The 22418-nt window shown below is 37.0% G+C and overlaps 1 protein-coding gene across 2 annotated transcripts in view; it reads left to right on the top strand.

The window, feature by feature from the left end:
- Nucleotides 1-22418, top strand: part of DDX60L (DExD/H-box 60 like) — a 113111-nt gene that overhangs the window by 47849 nt on the left and 42844 nt on the right. For both annotated transcript variants that reach the window (XM_032148880.2, XM_032148881.1), the window contains exons 17-26: nucleotides 453-602; nucleotides 1991-2110; nucleotides 2974-3069; nucleotides 5573-5688; nucleotides 6570-6712; nucleotides 6860-6969; nucleotides 15696-15800; nucleotides 16324-16452; nucleotides 18288-18412; nucleotides 21413-21565. In XM_032148880.2, the coding sequence (XP_032004771.1) occupies nucleotides 453-602; nucleotides 1991-2110; nucleotides 2974-3069; nucleotides 5573-5688; nucleotides 6570-6712; nucleotides 6860-6969; nucleotides 15696-15800; nucleotides 16324-16452; nucleotides 18288-18412; nucleotides 21413-21565 (1247 nt within the window). The remainder of the gene's footprint in view (nucleotides 1-452; nucleotides 603-1990; nucleotides 2111-2973; nucleotides 3070-5572; nucleotides 5689-6569; nucleotides 6713-6859; nucleotides 6970-15695; nucleotides 15801-16323; nucleotides 16453-18287; nucleotides 18413-21412; nucleotides 21566-22418) is intronic.

Genomic DNA, 22418 nt, shown 5'->3' with positions numbered 1-22418 from the left:
TCTTCCCCTTCTTGGCCTGTTTATTTTCACCATCAGTGGAAGTTACACTGATACCTATTTGTATGTGAAGGCATGCTAATGTGGCATTACTAGTTCTTACAACTCAGTTTTGGAAACCTCTTTCTGTACCTACTCAATGACAATTGGAAAAAGTGTTTTCTAATGGAAAAATATGTTTTACTCAGTCTCACTTTCTATTTTGCAGAAATGAAACCCTCTCTCTAGGCCAAAATGTAAAACAAAATTTCTTTTCTGAGGGAATGGCATGAGTAATCCAGGCATTTTCCTGAATCCTTTGAGTGTTCACTAGACCTAATCTTCAGGGGTTCAGGGAGTTCCCCCAAAGGTAGCATAATACAGGCACAGGAGACAGAAGGTACAAAGGATACTGTCTGTGTTTTGGTAACATGCTGTTCACTTTCTTGACACGAATGGTGCTTTGTACCCTGCAGCGAGAACTCCTCGATGTGGTGGATAAGAATGAGTCAGCAGTAATTGTTGCCCCAGTGTCAGCAGGCAAAACCTATGCTTCCTACTACTGCATGGAGAAAGTGCTGAGGGAGAGTGATGACGGGGTGGTCGTGTACATTGCACCTGCAAAGGTAGTGCTTGAGTGACTTTCATTCTTTCTTTTGTTCCTGAACATCCCCTTTAAAAAGAATGCACACGGTCACATGCTAGATCTAATTCGTTTATTTTATTTTATTATTTTATTTTAAATTATTTTTGAGACAGAGTTTTGCTCTGTCACCCAGGCTGGAGTGCAGTGGTGCAATCTTGGCTCACTGCAACCTCCACCTCCCGTGTTCAAGTGATTCTCCCGCCTCAGCCTCCTGAGTAGCTGGGATTATAGGTGCGCGCTGCCATGCCTGGCTAATTTTTGAATTTTTAGTAGAGATGGGGTTTCACCATGTTGGCCAGGCTGGTCTCGAACTCCTGACCTCAGGTGATCCACCCACCTCGGCCTTCTGAAGTGTTGGGATTACAGGTGTGAGCCACCATGCCCAGCCAAGAAACTATTTTTGATATTTTCATTTCATCTCATATATTAATATTTTCATTTATAGTTACTGCAATTATACTTATTTTTAGAAAATATTTCACTATCAAGAATATAAAAATAATGACTATATAGTATTTTTAAGGATTAATTTTTTAAAAATTTACATTTTAAGTTTTTTCCCTTACTTTCTTTCTCTCTCCCCTTTCCTTTTTTATTTTCTCTTCCTCCCTTGGAGTGGTATGCTATGATTATAATTATGAAGATTTATGTTTTGCTTTTAATTAATATTGTTTCAATTAAAAAACACTGCCGGGTGTATATGACTTCCATTTCCAGCAATATGGCCATATAGGTCAACAGAAAAATCTCTTTGTGTAAAATACCTGAAATGCTGGATAAGAGACACCAAACATCTTTTTATATAATTGTAGTTAAGCTCAAAACAATAGAAGGGGAATCCTGGGGGCTGAAAATTTTAAGAGAAAGCCACATGGGCTCTTTGCCTCTTTCAGGCAGCAAGTTGCAGGGGCTTAAATAAGAAAGGATCCTGAGAAACACAGGCAGAGAGAGCACTAGGAGGATCCCAGGCAGAGCAATGGTGGTTTACCTGGAATCATGAACCAGACATTCAATAGAAAGTCATTCATTTGCCCATTGTCACCATATACACGATATATAATATTCGTCTATCTATCTGTCTGTCTGGCTGTCTATCTCTCTCTCTCTGTGTGTGTGTGTGTGTGTGTGTGTGTGTGTGTGTGTGTGTGTGTGTAAAATCAAGGAGGATCCAAGAGAATACTCAGTGGTATCAAATAATTTCATTACCATCTGTATTTTTCCCTACTTCTTTATTTCATTTTCATTGAACTGTGTGTGTGTGTGTGTGTGTGTGTGTGTGTGTATGTGTATGGATTCTGTTGTCCTCAAGGTTTTATATGTCTGTTCTCTACTAAGTGACTAATGGTTTTTTTTTTTCTTGTCAATCAGTCCCTTGTTGGTCAAGTGGCTGCAACTGTTGAGAATCGTTTTACTAAAAAGTTACCTGCTGGCAGAACTCTATGTGGTGCTTTTACAAGAGATTATGGTCATAATGTACTAAACTGTCAGGTATGACATATTAATTAATGAGTTTATTATCAAATTATAGAGCAGTACTTATATAACTGTTTTGCTGGGAATCTGCAAAACACAAGCACTTATAGAAATCATTTCATTGAATTCACAAAGAAAATGAAATAGCTCTAAGGAAAATTTAAGGTTGTTCTACTCTAAAAAGTAAGAACTAGGCTCACCATCTCTAAGGATACTCACACTGTGAGCTGAAATTTCAAATCAAAAGTTATGATATTTCATTATAACTTAGAAAGGGAGTCAAGTAGATTTGACAAACCCAATGTATTACTAAATGACTATCCAACCTTGTCTTTCCATCCAAAATTGCTAGGTCGTGTGAACAATATTTATACTTACATTATGATCTGAAATTTCAAATAGAAGAATATGATATTTCATTATAACTTAGAAAGGGATTCAAGTAGATTTGATAAACCCAATGCATTACTAAATGACTACCCAACCTTTTCTTTCCATTCAAAATTGCTAGTTCTTGTGAACGATATTTATGGATCCTCATAATAAAACCTTGTCTCAAAAAGGTTGTGTGTTGATAGTGGACCCGTCGATAGGTAAATCATAGATTAAGATAGATTGTCTCCCTTATTGAATTCACAAAGTAGACATTTAAGACTAAACAAAATGTAAAACAGTCATTACAGAGTAGAAGCTTTTTTTCATTTTCATTAATCCAAATGTTCCTAAATGTAGAGATTTAAATGAAAAACGTCAAAGATGCAATGTTATCTTGATGAAACTGCTATCAGCAGCAGCATATTTTCTAGGTTCCTATTACTATGACTGATATAAAATTAATGCTCCATAAAGTTAGCTACACTAATCATTCACATTTGTAGGTACTTATTACAGTGCCGGAATGTTTTGAAATCCTGTTGCTTGCTCCTCGTCGCCAAAAATGGGTGGAAAGGATCAGATATGTTATATTTGATGAGGTAGGTTTGGTGTTAGTTCTCTGGTTGATGTTCTAGTCTGCATACACACTATAATTTGTAATTTAAAGAATATGGGGCTTTTTCAATGATGATAGTTATCTAAGTTGCACGTCAGCCAGGGTACCAATGGAAAACAGCATATTCACATTAGTATAATTTTTAGAAAAGTGTTTTTACTAAGGGGCTGTTTACAAAGGTTTGTACAAGGGAAACCAAAAGGTAAGTGCAGTAATCCAGAATAGTGCAAGCCTTTCAACCCTGTAAGGATGAAGGGAGGAGGAAGCAGTATGAACCTTAACAGAAGAGAGATTCTATAGATATGTCTCTTTGGGAAGAACAGTGACCTTGGTGAAGAAATGCAGCTGGCCAAGGTTGACCTCTTAGGGAGAGAGAGCAAGAGAATAAAGACCTTGACCTCACTGTCTTCTCTCCTTCCCATTTCTTGCCTAGGCTTCCCACTGGCCAAACCCAGTAGAAGCTAGAGAGCTAAGGAGGCTGGGTGAGCCAATTCCCAAAGTCAGACTCATTGGCCAGAGAGCAAGGTGGCAAATGGTGTAGATCTGGAAGGACATAGCTATGTTATTATCAAAATGAATGGAAAGAACTGTAAATAGAATTCAAGCTTTGTGTTTTGTTTCTTCAAAGAATTTTCAACTTAAAGGAAAACTAGGTGATAAACCCATGTAGTGAATCTACCCCTTTTTTGTGTGAAGTTGAGAGTTGGTAGACATGCTGTCATTCTGCTTTCTTTGTCCTGAAAGTAGTCTATTTCCTTTTATGCATCAGGCTGTATTGTGTGTTGCTGACTTTGAACATTCCCATTTTAAGGGAAAACAAAACAAAACCCTTGATCTTCGTGATCTAGAACTTTGGATTGTGGTCTCGTCTCAAAATGCCTAAGCACAATAATGTTAAAACATGGGTAATGAGGCTGGGCACGGTGGCTCATGCCTGTAAACCCAGTACTTTGGGAGGCTGAGGTGGGTGGATCACCTGAGGTCAGGAGTTCGAGACCAGCCTGACCAATATGGTGAAACCCCATCTCTACTACAGATACAAAAATTATCCAGGCATGGTGGCATGCGCCTGTAATCTCAGCTATTCGGGAGACTGGGGCAGGAAAATCACTTGAACCTGGGAGGCGGAGGTTGCAGTGAGCCAAGATCATACCACTGCACTTCAGCCTGGGCAACAATAGCGAAACTCCATCTCAAAACAAAAAACAAAATGTGGGTAACTTTGGTTTTCTGATTTATACATGCACAAAACTTGATTGTAAGAAGGCTTTAAAAATTGTTTATTCCAGAAAGTTCAGAGAAATTGCCTGCTGATACAAAATATAAGGTTAGCATTTGGTAAAGTGGGTGATTATCTGACTAGATCAAAGTCAGAAGGGATTTGAAAATATTCTTCATTATGTATTTATTACTAGGCTTGGTTAGTAAGTCTTTCCAGCTGAGACCCAACTGTCACGATGTATTCTGTTTAATTAAGACCAAAATTTGGACCTCCTCTCTAAGTCTTAATTTGCATTATTTAATCAAAGAAAAATGGATTCATTCATTCAACAGATGTTAATTGAGTACCTACTCTGTGCTAGACACTGTGCTTTCTCCCTGATTGCCAGTACTGACCTTGTGGTTTAGTGAAGGGGAGAGCAATTAAATAAGTAAATGTACCAATGAAAATATAAGTAAATATTGTGATACAAACTCTGAAGAAAAAAAATCAGTCAGTTTTCACCAAGATAATAGCAAAATGGGAAGTAAGAACAACAACTTTGGAGCAGGTACTCAGGGAAGGTGTTTCTGAGGCGATGACCTTCAGCTGGGCTTTGCAGGGATAAGCAGGAACGGTCAGCTAAAAGGTGGATAAGGATTTTAAGTAGCAGGGTCTTATATGTGAAGGCCCTCAGGTGGAACACGTATGTTCAGGGTATGAAAAGAAGGCCAGTACATTGGGAGCAGAATGCATGGCGGGGAAAGTGGCCTGAGGTGGGGTTGGAAAGGTGGGAAGAAGCAAGATCATGCAGAAAGTTACACTTCCAGTTAAGCAGCTTGTAGTTTGCTGTAAATGCATTGGAGGACAGTGTAGGGATTTAATTAGGTATGTAGCCTAATTTGATTTTTGTCTAATAATACCATTAGGGCTATGATGTGAAGAAAGTATAGAGAAAGAGTGGAAGCTAAGAGAAAAATCAGAAGTCTATTGTAGAAAGCCAGGTGATGGTGGCTTCAATGACAACAAAAAATGGAGAGAAAAACATAGCTTCAAAATAGATATTTGAAATTGGAATCTGTAGGAATTAATAACGGTTTAGATATGGAGATTGGAGAGAGTTAAGTGTCATAATGTCTATTGTCTGAATTTATCACCATTCACTTTATTTAGGTTATGTCATTTATAGGAAACTGGAAAAATATGCATGATGATTTTATGCTTCTATTCTTCATTCACCATTTTGACATCAACTTTTCAACTGATTTTTTTTTTTCTTTACTAGGTCCATTATCTTGGCAGAGAAGTTGGAGCAAAATTTTGGGAGCTCCTCCTTGTCATTATTCGATGTCCTTTTTTGGTTCTTTCAGCTACCATAAATAACCCAAATCTTCTCACCAAGTAGGTATAGGTAAAAAGAGTGGTTGTTATATATTCAGTGGTTGAATTATATACTGTCTATATGGTCTGAAGTCTTTAAGGTTTTTTACATAATAACTATCAAATAAATTTATTACCCAGTCTTTGAAATGTCAGGGGTCTCTCTTTGTTGCCCAGGCTGGCCTTAAACTCCTGGGCTGAAGGAATCCTCCCACCTCAGCCTCCTGAGTAGCTGGGACCACAGGTGCACATTACCATGTCTGGCTTTCTAAAATTTTTTTGAAGATATATTTCCTGGAAGTTAGAGAAGGTAAACATCTTCTCCAAAGAAAATCAAGGTCTCCCATAGCCAGATCTGAAATTGTGTAGGAAAATTTCTAAAAATTTTCAAATAAATGTCATCTGAAGTAAGAGAGAGAATTGTATCCCCCTTTCGTTGTCCTTATCCAATAATTAAGCTAAAATGGAAATAACTGGGACACAGTCATTGACCTTGCAGATGACAATCATAAGAACAAGAAAGCATTATATGAACATCAAGTATTGTTTTGTTACCAGACTTGATTTTTCCTGGTAACAGCCACAATGATAGTAACAGCAACACTGGTAACAAACACATAGTGCTTTCTGTGTGGCAGGTATATTAACTCATTCAAGCCATACAACACCCTTATGAGAAAGATACTTTCATTATCTTCCATGTCATGATGGAGAAATGGAGGCAAAGAGAAGCTGAGGAATTTGCCCAAAGTCCACAGCTCTGAAGTAAACTCAGGTGGTTTAAATTGAGAGCGCATGCACTAAATTTTTAAACTTGTGAAATTTTCTTTGTTTAAAATATCCAAGTTCTTGATAAACACTTCTATATTTTATTTAAATTATATGCATGTTTATTCTGTAAGGTGGCTGCAATCAGTAAAACAGTACTGGCAACAGGCAGACAAGATTATGGAAGAGAAATTTATTTCTGAAAAACAGGCTGACAAATGTCTCAACTTTCTCCAAGACAATTCATATAAAAATCAATCATATGAAGTTAGACTTGGTAAGCTTATTTTTTTATGTTTTACTATATATTCTTTTATTTTACTATGAAGCTTTTTATGGGGATTTTTGTATTTAACTACAAAGTTATCCATATTCTAATAATTATATGTCCATTAATTTGGATATTCTTGCTCTTCATATCTAGTGCTCTGTGGAGAGAGACACAATGATTTAGAGAAGCATATATGTTCAGTAAAACATGATGATGTTTATTTTGATCATTTTCATCCCTTTGCTGCGCTAACGACAGATATCGTAAGTATAAAAGTGTATTTGTCCTGTTAGTGGAATTTTTAGTGTATATCACAGCTGGAAAGGGACTCAGTTAATCTTCACAGAATTGCAGCATGTATAGATAGATAATCTTTTTCTTTTTTTACTGATTCTTTTATTTTATTCATTTATTTTTAAAATTTAATACATTTTTTATTTTTAATTTTGTGGGCATCTAAAGTAGCTGTATATATGGGGCACATGAGATATTTTGATACAGACCTGCAATGCATAACCACATCGGACTAAATGAGGTATGTATCCATTACCTCAAGCATTTACCCTTTAGTGGATACATAATGGTAATTATGTATCCATTACCTCAAGCGTGTATCCATTACCTCAAGCATAATAACCACATTGGACTAAATGAGGTATGTATCCATTATACCTTAAGCACAATCCAATTCTAATCTTTTAGTTATTTTAAAATATACAATAAGTTACTGTTAGCTATAATCACTCTGTTGTGCTATCACATACTAGATCTTATTTATTCTATCTATTTTTTTGTGCTCATTAACCATTCCCTCTTCCACCTAACCCACTGTGTTTGCTAGCCTCTGGTAACCATCGTTCTACTCTCTGTCTCCGTGCATTCCATTGTTTTAATTTTTAGCTCCCACAGTTAAGTTAGAACATGTGAAGTTTTTCTTTCTGTGCTTGCCTTATTTCACTTAACATAGTGACATCCAATTCCATTTATGTTGTTGCAGATGATAGGATCTTTTTTTTTTTTTTATGGCTGAGTGGTATTCCACTGTATTTAAGTACCACATTTTCTTTATTCATTAATTTGTTGATGGGCACTTAGGTTGCTTCCAAATCTTGGCTATTGTGAATGGCGCTGCAATAAACATGAGAGTCGGGATACCTCTTTGATATACTAATTTCCTTTTTTTTAAGTATATGCATAGCAGTGGTATTGTTGGATCATAAGGTAGCTCTAGTTTTAGTTTTTTGACTTTTTGTTTTTTCTATTTATATCTTATTGTATTGCCTGTCTTGAAAAGTTGCTGTGGTTGTAATTTGTGATAGGTTCATTGTTTTGTCTTTCTACTGAAGATATACTCATATCACAATTACAATGGTATAATATTCTGTGTTTTTCTATGTACTTACTAGTAAGTTTCTTACCTTCAGATAATTTCTTCATGCTCGTTAACATCCTTTTCTTTCACACTGAAGAACTCCCTTTAGCACTTCTTGTAGAACAGGTGTTGCTGAAATCTCTTAGCTTTTGTCTGAGGAAGTCTTTATTTCTGCTTCATGTCTGAAGGATATTTTCACTGGATATACTATCCCATGATAAAAGATTTTTTCCTTCAGCCCTTTATGTCATGCCACTGTCTTCTGGCCTGTGAGGTTTCCACTGAGAAGTCTGCTGCCAGACATATAGGAGCACCATTGTGTTATTTGTTTCTTTTCTCTTGCTGCTTTTAGGATCCTTTCTTTATTCTTGACCTTTGGGAGTTTGATTATTAAATGTCTTGAGATAGTCTTCTTTGGGTTAAATCTGCTTGGTGTTCTATATCCTTCTTGTACATGAGTATTGGTATATTTCTCTAGGTTTGGGAAGTTTTCTGTTATTATCCCTTTGAATAAACTTTCTCTTCACTCTAGGGGTTTTAAGCCCCTTTAAGGCCAATAAATCTTAGATTTGCCCTTTTGAGGCTATTTTCTGTATCTTATAGGAATGCTTTATCATTTTTAATTCTCTTTTCTTTTTTCTCTTCTGACTATATATTTTCAAATAGCCTTTCTTCAGGGTCACTAATGCTCACTTCTGCTTGATTAATTCTGCTATTCAAGAGACTCTGGTGGATTCTTCAGTATGTCAGCTTTTGCTTGATTCTTTTTAATTATTTCAATATCTTTGTTAAATTTATCTAATGGGATCCTGCTATCATTGTATTGATATTATATATCACATTGATTTGTGTATGTAGAACCATCCCTACATTGCTGTGATCAATCCCATGTGGCCATAATGAAATATCTTTTAAATGTGTTGTTTAACTCAGTTCGCTAGCATTTTGTTGAGGAGTTTTGCATTAATATTAATCAGGGATATTGGCCTGTAGTTTTCTTTTTTTAATGTGTCTTTGCCTTGTTTTGATATCAGGGTAATACTGGCTCTTTGAGTTTCCTCAAAACAGCTATTTTGAATTATCGGCCTGAAAAGTCACATATTTTTGTCTTTCCATAATTGGTTCCTGGTACCTTATTTAGTTCATTTGGTGAGGTCATATTTTCCTGGATGGTCTTGATGCTTGTGGATATTCATTGATGCTTAGATATTAAATAGTTAGGTATTTATTGTAGTCTTCACAGTCTGGGCTTATTTGTACTTGTCCTTGAGAAGGCTTCCCAGGTATTTGGAGGGACTTGGATGTTGTGATCTAAGATTTTGGTCACTGCAGCCATTATCTGCATTGGGGGGCACCCCAAGCTCTGTGAGGCTGTGGCTCTTGCAGTCCCATATAGCAACCACCTTGGTGATTTGGATAAGATCCTGAATAATTCTCTGGATTATCAGAGACTTTAGTTTTCTTCCCTTACTGTCTCCCAAACAAATGCAATCTTTTTCTCTGTGTTGAGCTGCCTGGAGCTGGGAAGAGAAAGCAACATAGCATCCCTGTGGTCTCCACTGCAGAGACTGCACTGGGTTAGAATGGAATCAAGCACAGCACTAGGTGTTGCCCTAGGCTTACAATAATCATTGTCTGGCTACTTCCAATTTTCATTCAAGGCCTGAGGGCTCTACAATCAGTAGGTGGTGAAGCCAGCCAGGCTGGTGTCCTTTTCTTCAAGGTGGTAGGTTCCCTGGACCTCAGGTGAGTCCAGAGATGTTGTTTGGGACCTGGGGCTTGGAGTCAGGATCTATCCACTCTTCCCTTCTTTTTCCACAAGTAGAGGAGTCTCTCTGTGGCCACCAGCAGCCCTGGCCCATGGTGAGTTTTTCCTGGCTACTGCTAATCTTCACTCAAGGCCCAAGGCCTCTTCATTCAGCTTATGGTGAATGCTGCGAGGCCTGGGTCTCTCCCTTCAGGCCAACAGGCTTTTCTCTGGCCCAGGGTAGGTTCAAAGATGCCATCCAAGAGCCAGGGCCTGCACTTGGGGACCCCAAGAGCCTGCTCAGTGCTCTACTCCACTGTGCCTGAGCTGGCATCTGAGTTGCAAGACAAAGTCCCATTTACTCTTCCCTCTCTTTTCTTCAAGCAGAAGTAGTCTCTCCCCATAGCCACCACAGCTAGGAAGGTGCTGGGTCATATCTGAAGCCAGCATGCCTCAGAGAATCACCCCAGGCCCACGGCGTGTACTACTTAGCTGCCACTGCTGCTTATTCAGGGCCCAAGGGCTCTTTATTCAGCAGGTGATGAATCCTGCCAAGTCTGGGTTCATCTTTTCAAGGCAGCAGATTTCAGCATGTGTCTAGAAAGGTCTGGGAGCTAGGGTCTGGTATGGGGGCCTCATGACTTTGCTCAGTGCTCTATCCTACTGTGGCTAAGCTGGTGTCCAAGTTTGAAGACAGTCTTTACTCTTCCCTCTCCTCTCAGCAAGCAGAAGGGAGGAATTTTGCTCAGAGCTGCGAGCTGCATTGCCTAGGGTTGGGGGAGGGATGATGCAATCACTCCCTAGCTCTCCTCAGCTGTTGTCTCACTAGATTGCATACACCCCAAATCCACAGGCTCTGAGCCCAGCACAGCACCATGACTTGCCCAGGAATTGTAGTCCTTGTGGCCTAGGCTGGCTTTCAAGTTTATTTAGGACTCTCAGGCACTTTAACCCCTGGTGATGAGCTTGCCAGTTTCAGAATTACCCATCCTGGAAGTCAGGTTTCAACTGCTGGGATGGGCAATTCTCCTCTGGGTCAGGCTAGTCTAAATGCTCCCTCCACTGGTGCCAGCTGAGTTCTGCCTGGTGTTGCTTTTCGCTGTGACAAGGTAGCACTGAGTTCTAATGCAAAGTCTCAGTCACCATGTTTTCCCTCTCCCAGGTGCACAGACTCTCTCTGCATGCCATGTGGCCACTGCTGGAGGATGTGGGATGGGTGACATTGGCAGGTTGACACTGTCTTTCCTGCCCTCTTCAGTGCCTCCTTCAGTGATACAGAGTTAAAACCAGATACTGTGATCACTCGCCTGATTTTTGGTTCTTATAAAGGTGCTTTTTGTGTGCATAGTTGTTCAATTTGGAGTTCCTGTGGGGGCTGATGCTCACAGGAGGCTTCTGTTAGGCCATCTTTACAGATATTCTTAACCTCAGGTACACGGACATCAAGGATGGACTTCATCGAAAAGGGAAAAACCACTAAAAATTGTGTGTGTATACATTCTTCTAGCTTTCATTATATCCTTAAAGTCGTTTGGGACACCCAAAGTTTAATAACTGGAGAGGAAGTAATGGAGAGTTCTAATTCACCTTCTTTGGTTAGTTTATTCCTTTTCTTTATTGACAGACATTATCCTTTCCTATCTATGGCTTCTTAGTATCTATTTCTGTCTTCTACTTCTCTGTGACTAACAGTGCCGCCACGACTGTATTGGCACTCCTCGTTCATGTCAGAATTTCCCATTACCAAATGGTCTTAACAGGGAAGAGACATTTCCTACTAACATAAAAATCGGAACATGACTTTTTTCATGGTGGATTGATAAGACGAAGTTTTCGGAGATCTCACTTGAGGCACTGGATTATGACTGTAGGAAGACATTAATTTCTCCTGCTATTCTCTCCTCTTTTTCCATCCTATCTCTGTTATTAAATTATATAGGTTCAAGTTGCCTTGTGAAGATATAATGACATTAGCCAATAGTTGGTCCTTTTTTTAATTACTTTATATCCAAAATTATGCTGTTCCATTTATCTTCCTAAAACATAATTCTGATCCTGTCCTTATTTTTCTCAAAAGTCTTCAATGTTTCTCCATTGGAAATAAATTTCAGACTTTGTAGCTTGGCATTCAAGTCTTCTATAACTTAGACTTTCCTCAGCTTTTCACTCAAACCCTGGATGTAGCTTACCTAAAGGGTTCATGCTGTGTGCTATACCTGGAATGCTTCATTCCAGATGCCAAACTCTTAAGTTTCCAGATTCTATTCATCTTCCATGTCTTTGCTAATATGAGATTTTTTTTTCCAGAAGTCTTTCTATGATCTCTCCACATGGAATTAATCTTCTTTTCTGATAACATATAACTTATTATTTGCACTTTTTAAATGACACCAATTATGTTTAGCCTGCTGTTTTAAGTTTTTGCTTTCATGTCTTCTTCTTATTAAATTATAAAATTGTTAATGAAAAATTTTGCACTTTTTCACCCCTAGATTACCTTATAGCTCGCTCATAGTGCCATATACACAAAAGTTGCTCAGTAAATATTTGTGGAATGATGATTGCCAACACGTGTTGAGAATTTGTGTGGCAGGCACTTGTTAATATTTATATATATTTCTCTTTTAACCTTTGCAACATCTTTATAATAAATGTACTATAATTATTCCCAACTTACAGATGAGGAAAACGAGGGCTAGCGAGATTGTTTAACTAGTCCAAGGACTCAGTTAGTAATTGTCAGATTATGGTACAAACGCAGAAGTTCTGACCCCAAAGCCTAATGTTCTTAATCATAGTGTTATACTAAATAATTTGTGGATCGAATGCATGAGCAAGGAATTAAATGGAAATTACTTCGTAGATTCTGAGCTATGGTGATTAAGGGCATGTAAAACTCACTTAAAGTGATTCTGTCTTCCAGAAATTTTCAAACATAATTTTATTATGTGGTTTTTTCTTGGCTTTGCAATGACTCATTCCAAATGGCATTCCTGTCCCTATCCTTCCCTTTTCCTCTGACTCTGTGCTTAGGGAATAGATATATGATAAGCATACATCACTCTTTAAGCCTTCCAGTTATATTTTGATATCTTCAGCATTGTATTTTCAGCAAGTTTTTAGTTGCATAGTATTTTATAATTTTTTAATGGTTTACTCTGCTTAGAGTGATTTTAAGGTAAGTTACCTTTAAGCATTTGTGAGTACAGTGGCCTGGAGTTCTTGGTAAGATCATCATTTTGGCCATGTGCCTTCATCTATTCTCAGTAGCTATTAATGGAGTAATTGGAAAGCAGCAGAACCATTACAGTGTGTTCTGACCCTGTATGACTTCTGCAGAGCTGTGCTGTTGTATGAATCTTCTCAGCTCTTTACTCTGTGATACTTTACTTTTGTATGCCTGGGGACAACTAGAGAGACATGCTTTTTAAAATGCTTAGACAACTAGTTAAATTTGTGAGATGTGCATTTATATAAGACCTTTCTTCGTGCTCCTAAGATAGCAATAACAATAGCAAGATGGTCTATCCCAATGAGTATAGTATTCATGAGATTACACTGAAATTGTTCAATCATGAGGGGAAGCAGAATACATTGAAGCAACAGGAGAAGAATGTAAAGGAATCTTCTAACCTTGGATTTATTCTCTGTAACACTCATGGAAATAGCTTTGGGAAGGAAGGCATTCATCCTGTTCCCATGCCTTGAGTGAGCTGGCTTTAATCCAGCTGTGGTGAGGGATCACTGCAATCCATATATGGCTTGTTCCTGGGCTAAGGGAAGAGCTGCACAGCCTTCCTACGAATTATGCTGCCATAAAAGAACAGCTACTCAGCGCTCTAAGACGCTGTCGGCACCAGGCAGTCCTCGAAAGAACTACTGTCTGTCTCTTTCTGTGTAGTTCTGATAAATGCTTACCATATAACTTTTTTACTTATTTTTTATTCATTTTATTTAATTTTTATTTTTTTTTCAAAAGGAGCATTCTGGTATGATATGCTTTTGTTTATGAATGAAGAAGTACAAACCGATATAACCGTATAATGATCTTTTATATATTGTCTTTCTATATAATTTTATGTATTATCTAGGCCAGCTTAAGAAATACCAGCTAATTACATGTTGTGCAGAGGAGAACAATTGAATATATCCTTTTAGTGATACAGTTGACAAACTGATGAAAAAGAATACCTTAAAGTTAATAATCAGTCACTATGATGGATGGGATACTAAAAAAGAGCCAGGCATTTTAACAGCATATTGTATACATTATATCATTTAATCCTCACAACAAATCTGTGGTGTAAGGATAATTATTCCTATTTTAGAGATTGGAAACCAAAGCATTCATAAAGGAAGGGAGATGCTTTGAAAATGAATCACTATTATTCTAGAGACCAAAATAGAAGCATAGCATTAGTATGTACTTGATAATTCTTAGAATACTAATTACTTAGGTCAGGAATGGCTTCATTTATAGACAGAATATGTGGTCACCTGCAAGATGCAGTTTATGCGATACTGAAATCCTCACCTTCTGAGATGATGAATACAGCTACTAGTGTGTTCAAATGAAGTCCCTGCCAACTAGCTAGCTTCATAAATTCAATCTGAGAATTGCTAAATGATGATTCTTTATGTTGCATAACATAGAATAAAAAGAAAATCTTGCTATATTAACCTTTTGAATCTCACCACAATCTTGAAGACAAGCAATGAAGACATTGTCATTCTCATATTATAGACAAGAAAAACAGAACCCCAGGGAGTAGTGATTAGAGCTGTGATTAGAACCCAGCTGTGCGGCACAGTCCACCAAACAGCCTTTCTTTGCTTTCTGAACTCTATCTTTGGAGTGGCCCCTTTAGCCCAGTATTTCCAATCTTCTAGGAACCAGTAATAGTTATTTTTTAAAGGAAGGGTTCCTTCTTCAAATATATTTGGGAGAAGTGTGATATCCTGTCCCTTTCTTAGAGATTCACAGTACCCATGAACATAACAGAAACCTTGACATAAAGATACTTGATTAACTTGCTTAATAGGGCCTTTCCCATAGTTACTTATCTTTAATTTTTTTCTTGGTGTTACGGTTTAGATGTTACTTTATCCCTTTTGTACATAATGGATTAGAAGAAGTGGTGATTGAAGCCAAAGGAGTATAGAACACAAAGGCTGTGAGGACAGGATTTGTTCTTGTACCCTACATGGTGCTTTGCACACAACTAACATCAACAGTATTTGTGAGAGAAAAAGTAGTGCATGAGTTCTAAAGGCTTCAGACAGAAGCTGATCAGTAACCAGGGTAACCATCAGGTAGAAATTTCTTTGAGTATCTGAAGGTTGTTTGAGGGTCTTTGCCCTTATAAACTTGATCCGGCTCTTATATTGGATCTCTAGGGGCAAAGCTTTGTCCCTTTTTACATGGCTTGGTACCCATAAAATCATCTGCATCACTAAACACATTTTAATGTTTGTTTCAAAGGGATATTTCAAAAAGAAAGGTACATTTTTTGTCTAAACTGAGGCTATTCTGTAAGAGCTCATATTTTCCAGCCACCCAGTACCCTCACTGGCATTCTAGGGATGTTTCATAGAGCAGTGTTAGTTTATTATCTAGTGCAAATAGTCTCAGGAAGTAGCACTGAAACTTATTAGTGGATTTTGAAGTTTTCCATTTCAGCAGGTTAGGGATGCTACTTTGTTAAGACTTTATTAAGAGATCATTGCCGAGGTGAAATATTACAATTTATTGCCTTTTAATGTACCTGGATTCACAGGTAAAGACTTGAGGGTTTATCTGTGAAAGATAAAAGAAATATAAACATTGTAATTTTATTTGTTCATCCATCCATTAATTTGTTTATTCACAGATTGAAAAGTATGGATTCCCACCTGATCTTACCCTCACCTCTCAAGAAAGCATCCAGCTTTATGATACCATGGCTCAAGTCTGGGAAACTTGGCCCAGGGCTCAGGTAAATATAGAAATATATATTCACCAAAATGAACTTTAGTTAATGCTATTCCAGAATATAGCAAAATGACTCTTCAGGTAAACACACTTATTCTCTCTACTTGGTCGATGCTGCTATTTTGAAATAATCAGTTATTTTTTCTTATTTTCAGCCATTCTTTGTGACTTTATCGTCGTACGTAGCATGGAATATTCTGTAATTCTCGAAAATATGTCTTCTTTTAGCTTTTGGGATACCATACTACTTTAATTGTGTTTTTGGACTTATATTCCTCTATTCTCTTCTCTGTTGGTTTTCGTCTTTTCATCAGCTGTGCCCTGTATTCTTTCTTTTGAAGAGTTCACCCATCATCGTAGGTTTATGTGTTAGAAATTATTGGGAGGTAAGAAGATGTTCAACAGCCTCTGCCCTCAAGGAGTTTGCAATTTTCTTGAGGAGACAAGTAAACTTAAATACATCATTGTATTTTTCTTAGTATAGATTACATAGCTTAGCTTAATTTTGTGATAATTTTCCCCCCAAGGAATTGTGTCCAGAGGAATTCATTCTTTTTAAGAATAAAATAGTCATTAAGAAGTTGGATGCTAGAAAATATGAAGAAAACTTAAAGGCAGAATTGACAAATTGGATTAAAAATGGCCAAGTGAAGAAGGTAATTTTCCCACTTTCTTGGACGAAGTTTTGCTTAATTGTTAGTTGTTTGGAGTTGCATAATAATTCAGCCAATAACTGTTTTGTAATCTTTTTATTCCAATTTTTGTTTTAGTAATTCCATTTAAACATGTTATCCAGTGAGTATGAGATAGAAAAAACGAGGAGGGAACTGGTTTCATTTCTTAGCTCAGTGACCTTTAAAACATGCGCCATAGGCTTTTGGTTTCTTCAGGTAACAGCTACAAACAGCTAAAAACAAAGAACCTTTAACTTTAACAGGAGAACCAATGTTGCCGAGGCTTTCACAGAAGAGGGACTGGCTCCAGAGGAATGATAGTGGAGATCAGGAATTAGTACAGGGGCTAATCTAAGTAAGTTTTGTGCAAATAAAAATAAATTATTTAAAAATAACCAATTTCTGAAACTCATGTACATGATGATAAATGAGAAAATACAAATATACCTGAAAGAGGCTCAGGCAAATTTACAGATGACAGACTCGTCGGTGACTATGCTGGGAAGCAAAGATATCCTTGAGCGTAACATTGATGCATCTTTGGTTCTAGTTTGCTGACTGAGTGTCATGTTTATTTGCCTTTTTCACTCTGGTGGTGAAAGAAATGAAGATAAAAATGGCATTGGTTGGCCGGGAGTGGTGACTAACACCTATAATCCCAAAGCGAGTGGATCACTTGAGGCCAGAAGCTTGAGACCAGCCTGGCCAACATGGTGAAATCCTGTCTCTAAAAAAATACAAAAATTAGCCAGGTGTGGTGTCACATGCCTGTAATCCTAGCTACTCTGGAGATTGAAGTGGGAGAATCACTTCAGCCTGGGAGGCAGAGGTTGCAGTGAGCCAAGATCATGCCACTGTACTCCAGTCTGGGCAACAGAGGGAGACTCATCCTCAAAAAAAAAAAAAAAAAAAAAAAAAAAAAAAAGATACTGATGTTAGGAAATAGTACAAATAATTTAGCCTGTTTGGCACAGAATGCTGTGTTCCATTAAATGTTAATCAGGGGAAAACTGAATACCAAAGATGTCCCTATTTGCCACCCCTCAAATGATAGTTAAACTGGAAAATAACTTTGTCAAGAAAATTATTCATGATAGCCGTAACTATTTCATCAAAGATTTTCCATTGTATATTATGTAAAGGAATTTAATGTTAATTTTCCTGATGTAAAATGACATTTATTTTTTCTGATTAAAAAAGAAGGAGATGCTGTTTATAAAAAAATTATCAAATATGGAATAGTAGGATAAAAGTTACTACCCACAATTTCAACAATATCTGAGGTGAAAAATTTATTAAACTTCTATTCATCATTGTATTTTGTGACTCACTCATCTCTTGAATTTTCAGTTAAGCATTATAAACATGTCTGTATACTGTTACAAATTATTGGTAGACATAGTTAAAACTTTTTCTTTTTAATTTTAAGAGGTTCTTTTCCATTATAGGTTTTATATACTCCTTAACATATTTGGCAGCTATTTTGTTATCTAATAATTGGAGAAACCCTTTATCACTCTTCCTGCAACGGTTGAAACAGCAATATTTTATGAACATCCTTATCCTACTGACTTATTTGTAGTGCCTACAAAATATCATATATTACATTTCATATCTTTTATTGTCTATTCTTTAATATAGAGATGTCTGTGACTCTGTTGACTTTTACCTCTACTTGATAATATTAAAGGACTATTTTAAAAACCCACCCAAAACTATATATGAAAAATTATTCTAATTTTAGACAACAAAATAATTCCTTTCTTTCTTCTGTTTCCACAAATTTTTTTTAAAATAATTTTAACTTACTGTTCTAGGTCAAAAGGGTACTGAAGAACCTTAGTCCAGATTCATTGTCTAGTTCAAAAGATATGGTAAAAATCTTTCCTCTTCTTGTTGAAAAGTTAAGACAAATGGATAAGTTGCCTGCAATATTTTTTTTGTAAGTAACTGAAACTTAATTCATCTTTGTTTATATGTTAGAATTTTTTGTTTGGTTTTGTTTTCAATTAGTCTCATTTATATACAGTGGTTAGAAGTAACCCTACTTTTACTATTTTGTTGCATTTTAGAAAAATAATATAGATTTTATTTTTAAAGAAATGGGTCAGTCTTTTAGGTCAATCCTTATAAAATTTTTCATCTTATTACCCTCTTAATTCCTTGACTCTTGATTTTTAAGAATGTTTTTGGCTTTCCTAAATGTTTTTTTGTAAGCAACTATCATTAACTTTAGAAATGTTCCTTTGGGAACTAAATTGCATTTTTCATGTACAGATGTAAAACACATAAAGCATTCATAATTTATTGAATGTTTGGTTTTTAATTTATAGCTAAGAAAACTAAGCCCAGAGGCTCTCCTTGATATTGTGTGGTATAATAAAAAGACCTTGAGTGGTATTTAGCATCTCTCTTTGATGAAGAGAACCGAAGTGGGACACATTAAGTGGGTAACACTGTGTACCCTGGACCCAATCTAATAATCAGAACCAAAAAACTTATTTTGCCCAGAGAATTTTAAATTATTTTAACACGAAAGTTTTGTATAAAATAAATTCCCAGCACCTTGATCCAATGGTAATGTGAAATTGTTTACAAAGACAAATACACAAACACATATGTGTATAGATATGTTAAATGGTAGCGCTAAGCCACATGTGTTTTGTTACGCATCCAAAGTCTGTGCTGGTGGTCAGTAACTAAAAGATGATGCTAAGAGAAATTAAAGAGTAGTATGACTGAAGTCACAAATGTGGGGAATTACAAGAAAATTTCTTCTTCTTTTGTGCTTGGACCAGAGTAAACAAATGAGGTATTCTGCCAACATGTTATGACATCTATCTAGATTGCTTTCCAGTGTGGCTCTGAATTTTAGTTAGAAACAAATGTACCCCTATATATCACTGAGGAATGGCTGAAAGTATGACTTTGGGATAGGAATCTGAATAGAAACAGGATTCATTATTTATACACTTATATGCATTTACTTTTTTAAAATAAATTATTTAAAAAAATAGATATTTTAAATGTTTGGGAACGAGATCTTTGCCAGCTTTAATGGAGTTTCCAGTTGTCTTGAAAGTATGCTCCAGAAATCCTAGGTTGAGTCCACTGGCTTGTAGCTCTGGAACACTGAGAACTCTGTGACAGTTGGCTTAGGCTCAAGCTGGGTCAACTTCCCTTCCTTAATCTGGACTCTAGAAAAACCACATGGTGCTGACGAGATGCATGATTAGCGACTGGTGCCCATGTAGAGGCATAGTTAAGAGCGCATACTTTGGGTCAAATCTTAGCTTAAACTGCAGCTTTGTCCTCCTTTGGCTATGTGACTTCTGAAAATCTATTTAGCCTCTTGCAGCCTCATTTGAAAAATGGAGATAATAACTAATTCATTGGGTTGTGATATGGATTAAATGAAATAATGTATATAAAACACTTAACTAATCAGTAGAAAACATGACTGATTGAGGCCCATTCACTAGATTTTTTTTTTTTTTTTTTTACACTGGACTCTTGTCATAGATTATCAGAGAGATTGAAAAAGGAAAATTAATTCTAGATGACCTAGGTTTGTTTGTGTTAAAGCAGTAAGAAGAATCATTTAATGTTGTCATTTAGGGTACTATTTGCAACCAGTAATATATGGGTGTTGCATATTAACTTGTCTTACTGTGAACAGGGAGGCAAATTTAGAAGTGCAGTTAGACATAGAGCCTCTGCTTCAGTGAGCTGCAAGTGCGCCACTGCACTCCAGTCTGGGCGACAGAGCAAGAGCCTGTCTCAAAAAAAAAAAAAGCCTCTGAAGTTGAAGCTGAGTTGCCCGGGTTCTAATCTTAACCTGACCAGTTACTAGGCTATGTGACCTTGAAGGCATTTTAAAATTTCCTTTGGCATTTACTTCTTCATCTGCAAAACAGAGATAATATTACCTTCCTTGTAACGTCATGGTAGAGATTAAATTAGTTAATATGTTGAAGCCACATAGAACAGTGCCTGGAACTTGGTCAGTGTTTGCTATTATTATTTTTGCTTTTTTTACATACCAAATCTTCTTACCATGCATAGTAGACTGTGTCTTTCCTATTCTTTGTTTCTTCAGTGTACTAATTTAATGCTGATCAGCTAAATGGGATTTCTTTTCGAAGTCTGTTTTCTAAACATGCTAGTAAATCCATGGCCTCACAGGTAATATTCGAAAAAATTCTATGGTGAACTCAGTCTAGAATGAGTGTAATATTACTGGACATTACATACATTGAGCCAAAACATTTTTTTCTAGCAAACTGTATGTCCAGATGATAGTGGTAGATGGACATATGATATTGCCAAACTCCCTAAAATATTTGAAGAGATTTATTCTGAGCCAAATATGAGTGACCATGGCCTGTGACACATCCCTCAGGAGATCCTGAGAACATGGGCCCAAGGGCTACAGCTTGGTTTTATACATTTTAGGGAGATATGAGACATCAATCAAATACATTTAACATATACATTGGTTTGGTCCAGAAAGGCAGGACAACTCAAAGTTGGGGAGGGAGGCTTCCAGGTTACAGGTAGATTTAAAAATTTTCAGATTGGGAATTGGTTGAAATAGTTATCAACAGAAAGGGATGTCTGGGTTATGATAAGAGGTTGTGGAGACCAAAGTTTTACCGTGCACATGAAGCCTCCAGGTAGCTGGCTTCAGAGAGAATAGACTGTAAATGTTTCTTATCAGACTTAAGGTCTGCGTTGGTGTTAATGCTGGAGAGTATAGAGAGGTATGTTGAACCCCTGCTTCCCATCAGGGCTTAAACCAGTCTTTCGGTTTAAATTTTAGAGTGCCCTGGCCTAGGATGAAGTCTATTCAGATGATTGAGGGGCCTTATAATTTTATTTTTGGTTTACAATATGGATAGAAACATAGAATTTTCAAAGCACTATTTTCATTTGTTTTAAGGTTTAAGAATGATGATGTGGGAAAAAGAGCTGGAAGTGTGTGCACTTTTCTGGAGAAGACAGAGACAAAAAGCCATCCCCACACTGAATGTCATAGTTATGTCTTTGGAATAGACGAAGTACTTGAAAAAGTGGGGAAGACACAAAAAAGGATGTAAGTATTAATGTTTACTTAAACAAATTGGCCCCTGAAGACTTAAAATATTTACAAGACACTGTCAGAAATGTTTAGAGACCTGAGCCACGAAGAGTTTCTTGTTATTGCTTCACAATTTTTGCAAATAGAGTAAATTTGGGTGGGAGGATGGGAGGAAGGGAATCCCTCTTATACATGTAGATAGATTTCATTTAGGAATCAGGAGAGGTGGGACTACAGCCTGTAAGCCTAAGAATCAACTGGGTCTCCTAGGAGGCCCTCAGCCTACTTAACCATAACCTGCATTCATGCCCCAGGCCACAACCTCGAGGTTTCCTGGTCTGTAGAATGCTTATTCACTATTGGTGGGAGTGTAAATTAGTTCAACCATTGTGGAAGATAGTGTGGTGATTCCTCAAAGACCAAAAGACAGAAATACCATTCAACCCAGCAATCCCATTGCTGGGCATCTACCCAAAGGAATATAAATCATTCTGTTGTAAAGGTACATGCATGCATATGTTCACTGAAGCACCATTCTCATTCACAATAGCAAAGACATGGAATCAATCTAGATGCCCATCAATGATAGACTGGATAAGGAAAATGTGGTACATGTACACCATGGAGTACTATGCAGCCATAAAAAAGAATGAAATTATGTCTTTTACAGGGACATTGATAGAGCTGGAGGCCATTATTCTTAGCAAACTAATGCAGGAACAGAAAACCAAATACTACATGTTCTCACTTATAAGTAGGAAGTAAATTATGAGAATATATGGACACATAGAGGGGAGCAACACACACTGGGGCCTATCTGAGGTAGGAGGGTGGGAGGAAGAGGGAGAGAGAGGATCAGGAGAAATAC

Source organism: Hylobates moloch, unplaced genomic scaffold (genome assembly GCF_009828535.3).
Source record: "Hylobates moloch isolate HMO894 unplaced genomic scaffold, HMol_V3 SCAFFOLD_3, whole genome shotgun sequence".
Classification (NCBI taxonomy): Eukaryota; Metazoa; Chordata; class Mammalia; order Primates; family Hylobatidae; genus Hylobates; species Hylobates moloch.
This window is presented reverse-complemented; position numbering and strand designations above follow the sequence as displayed.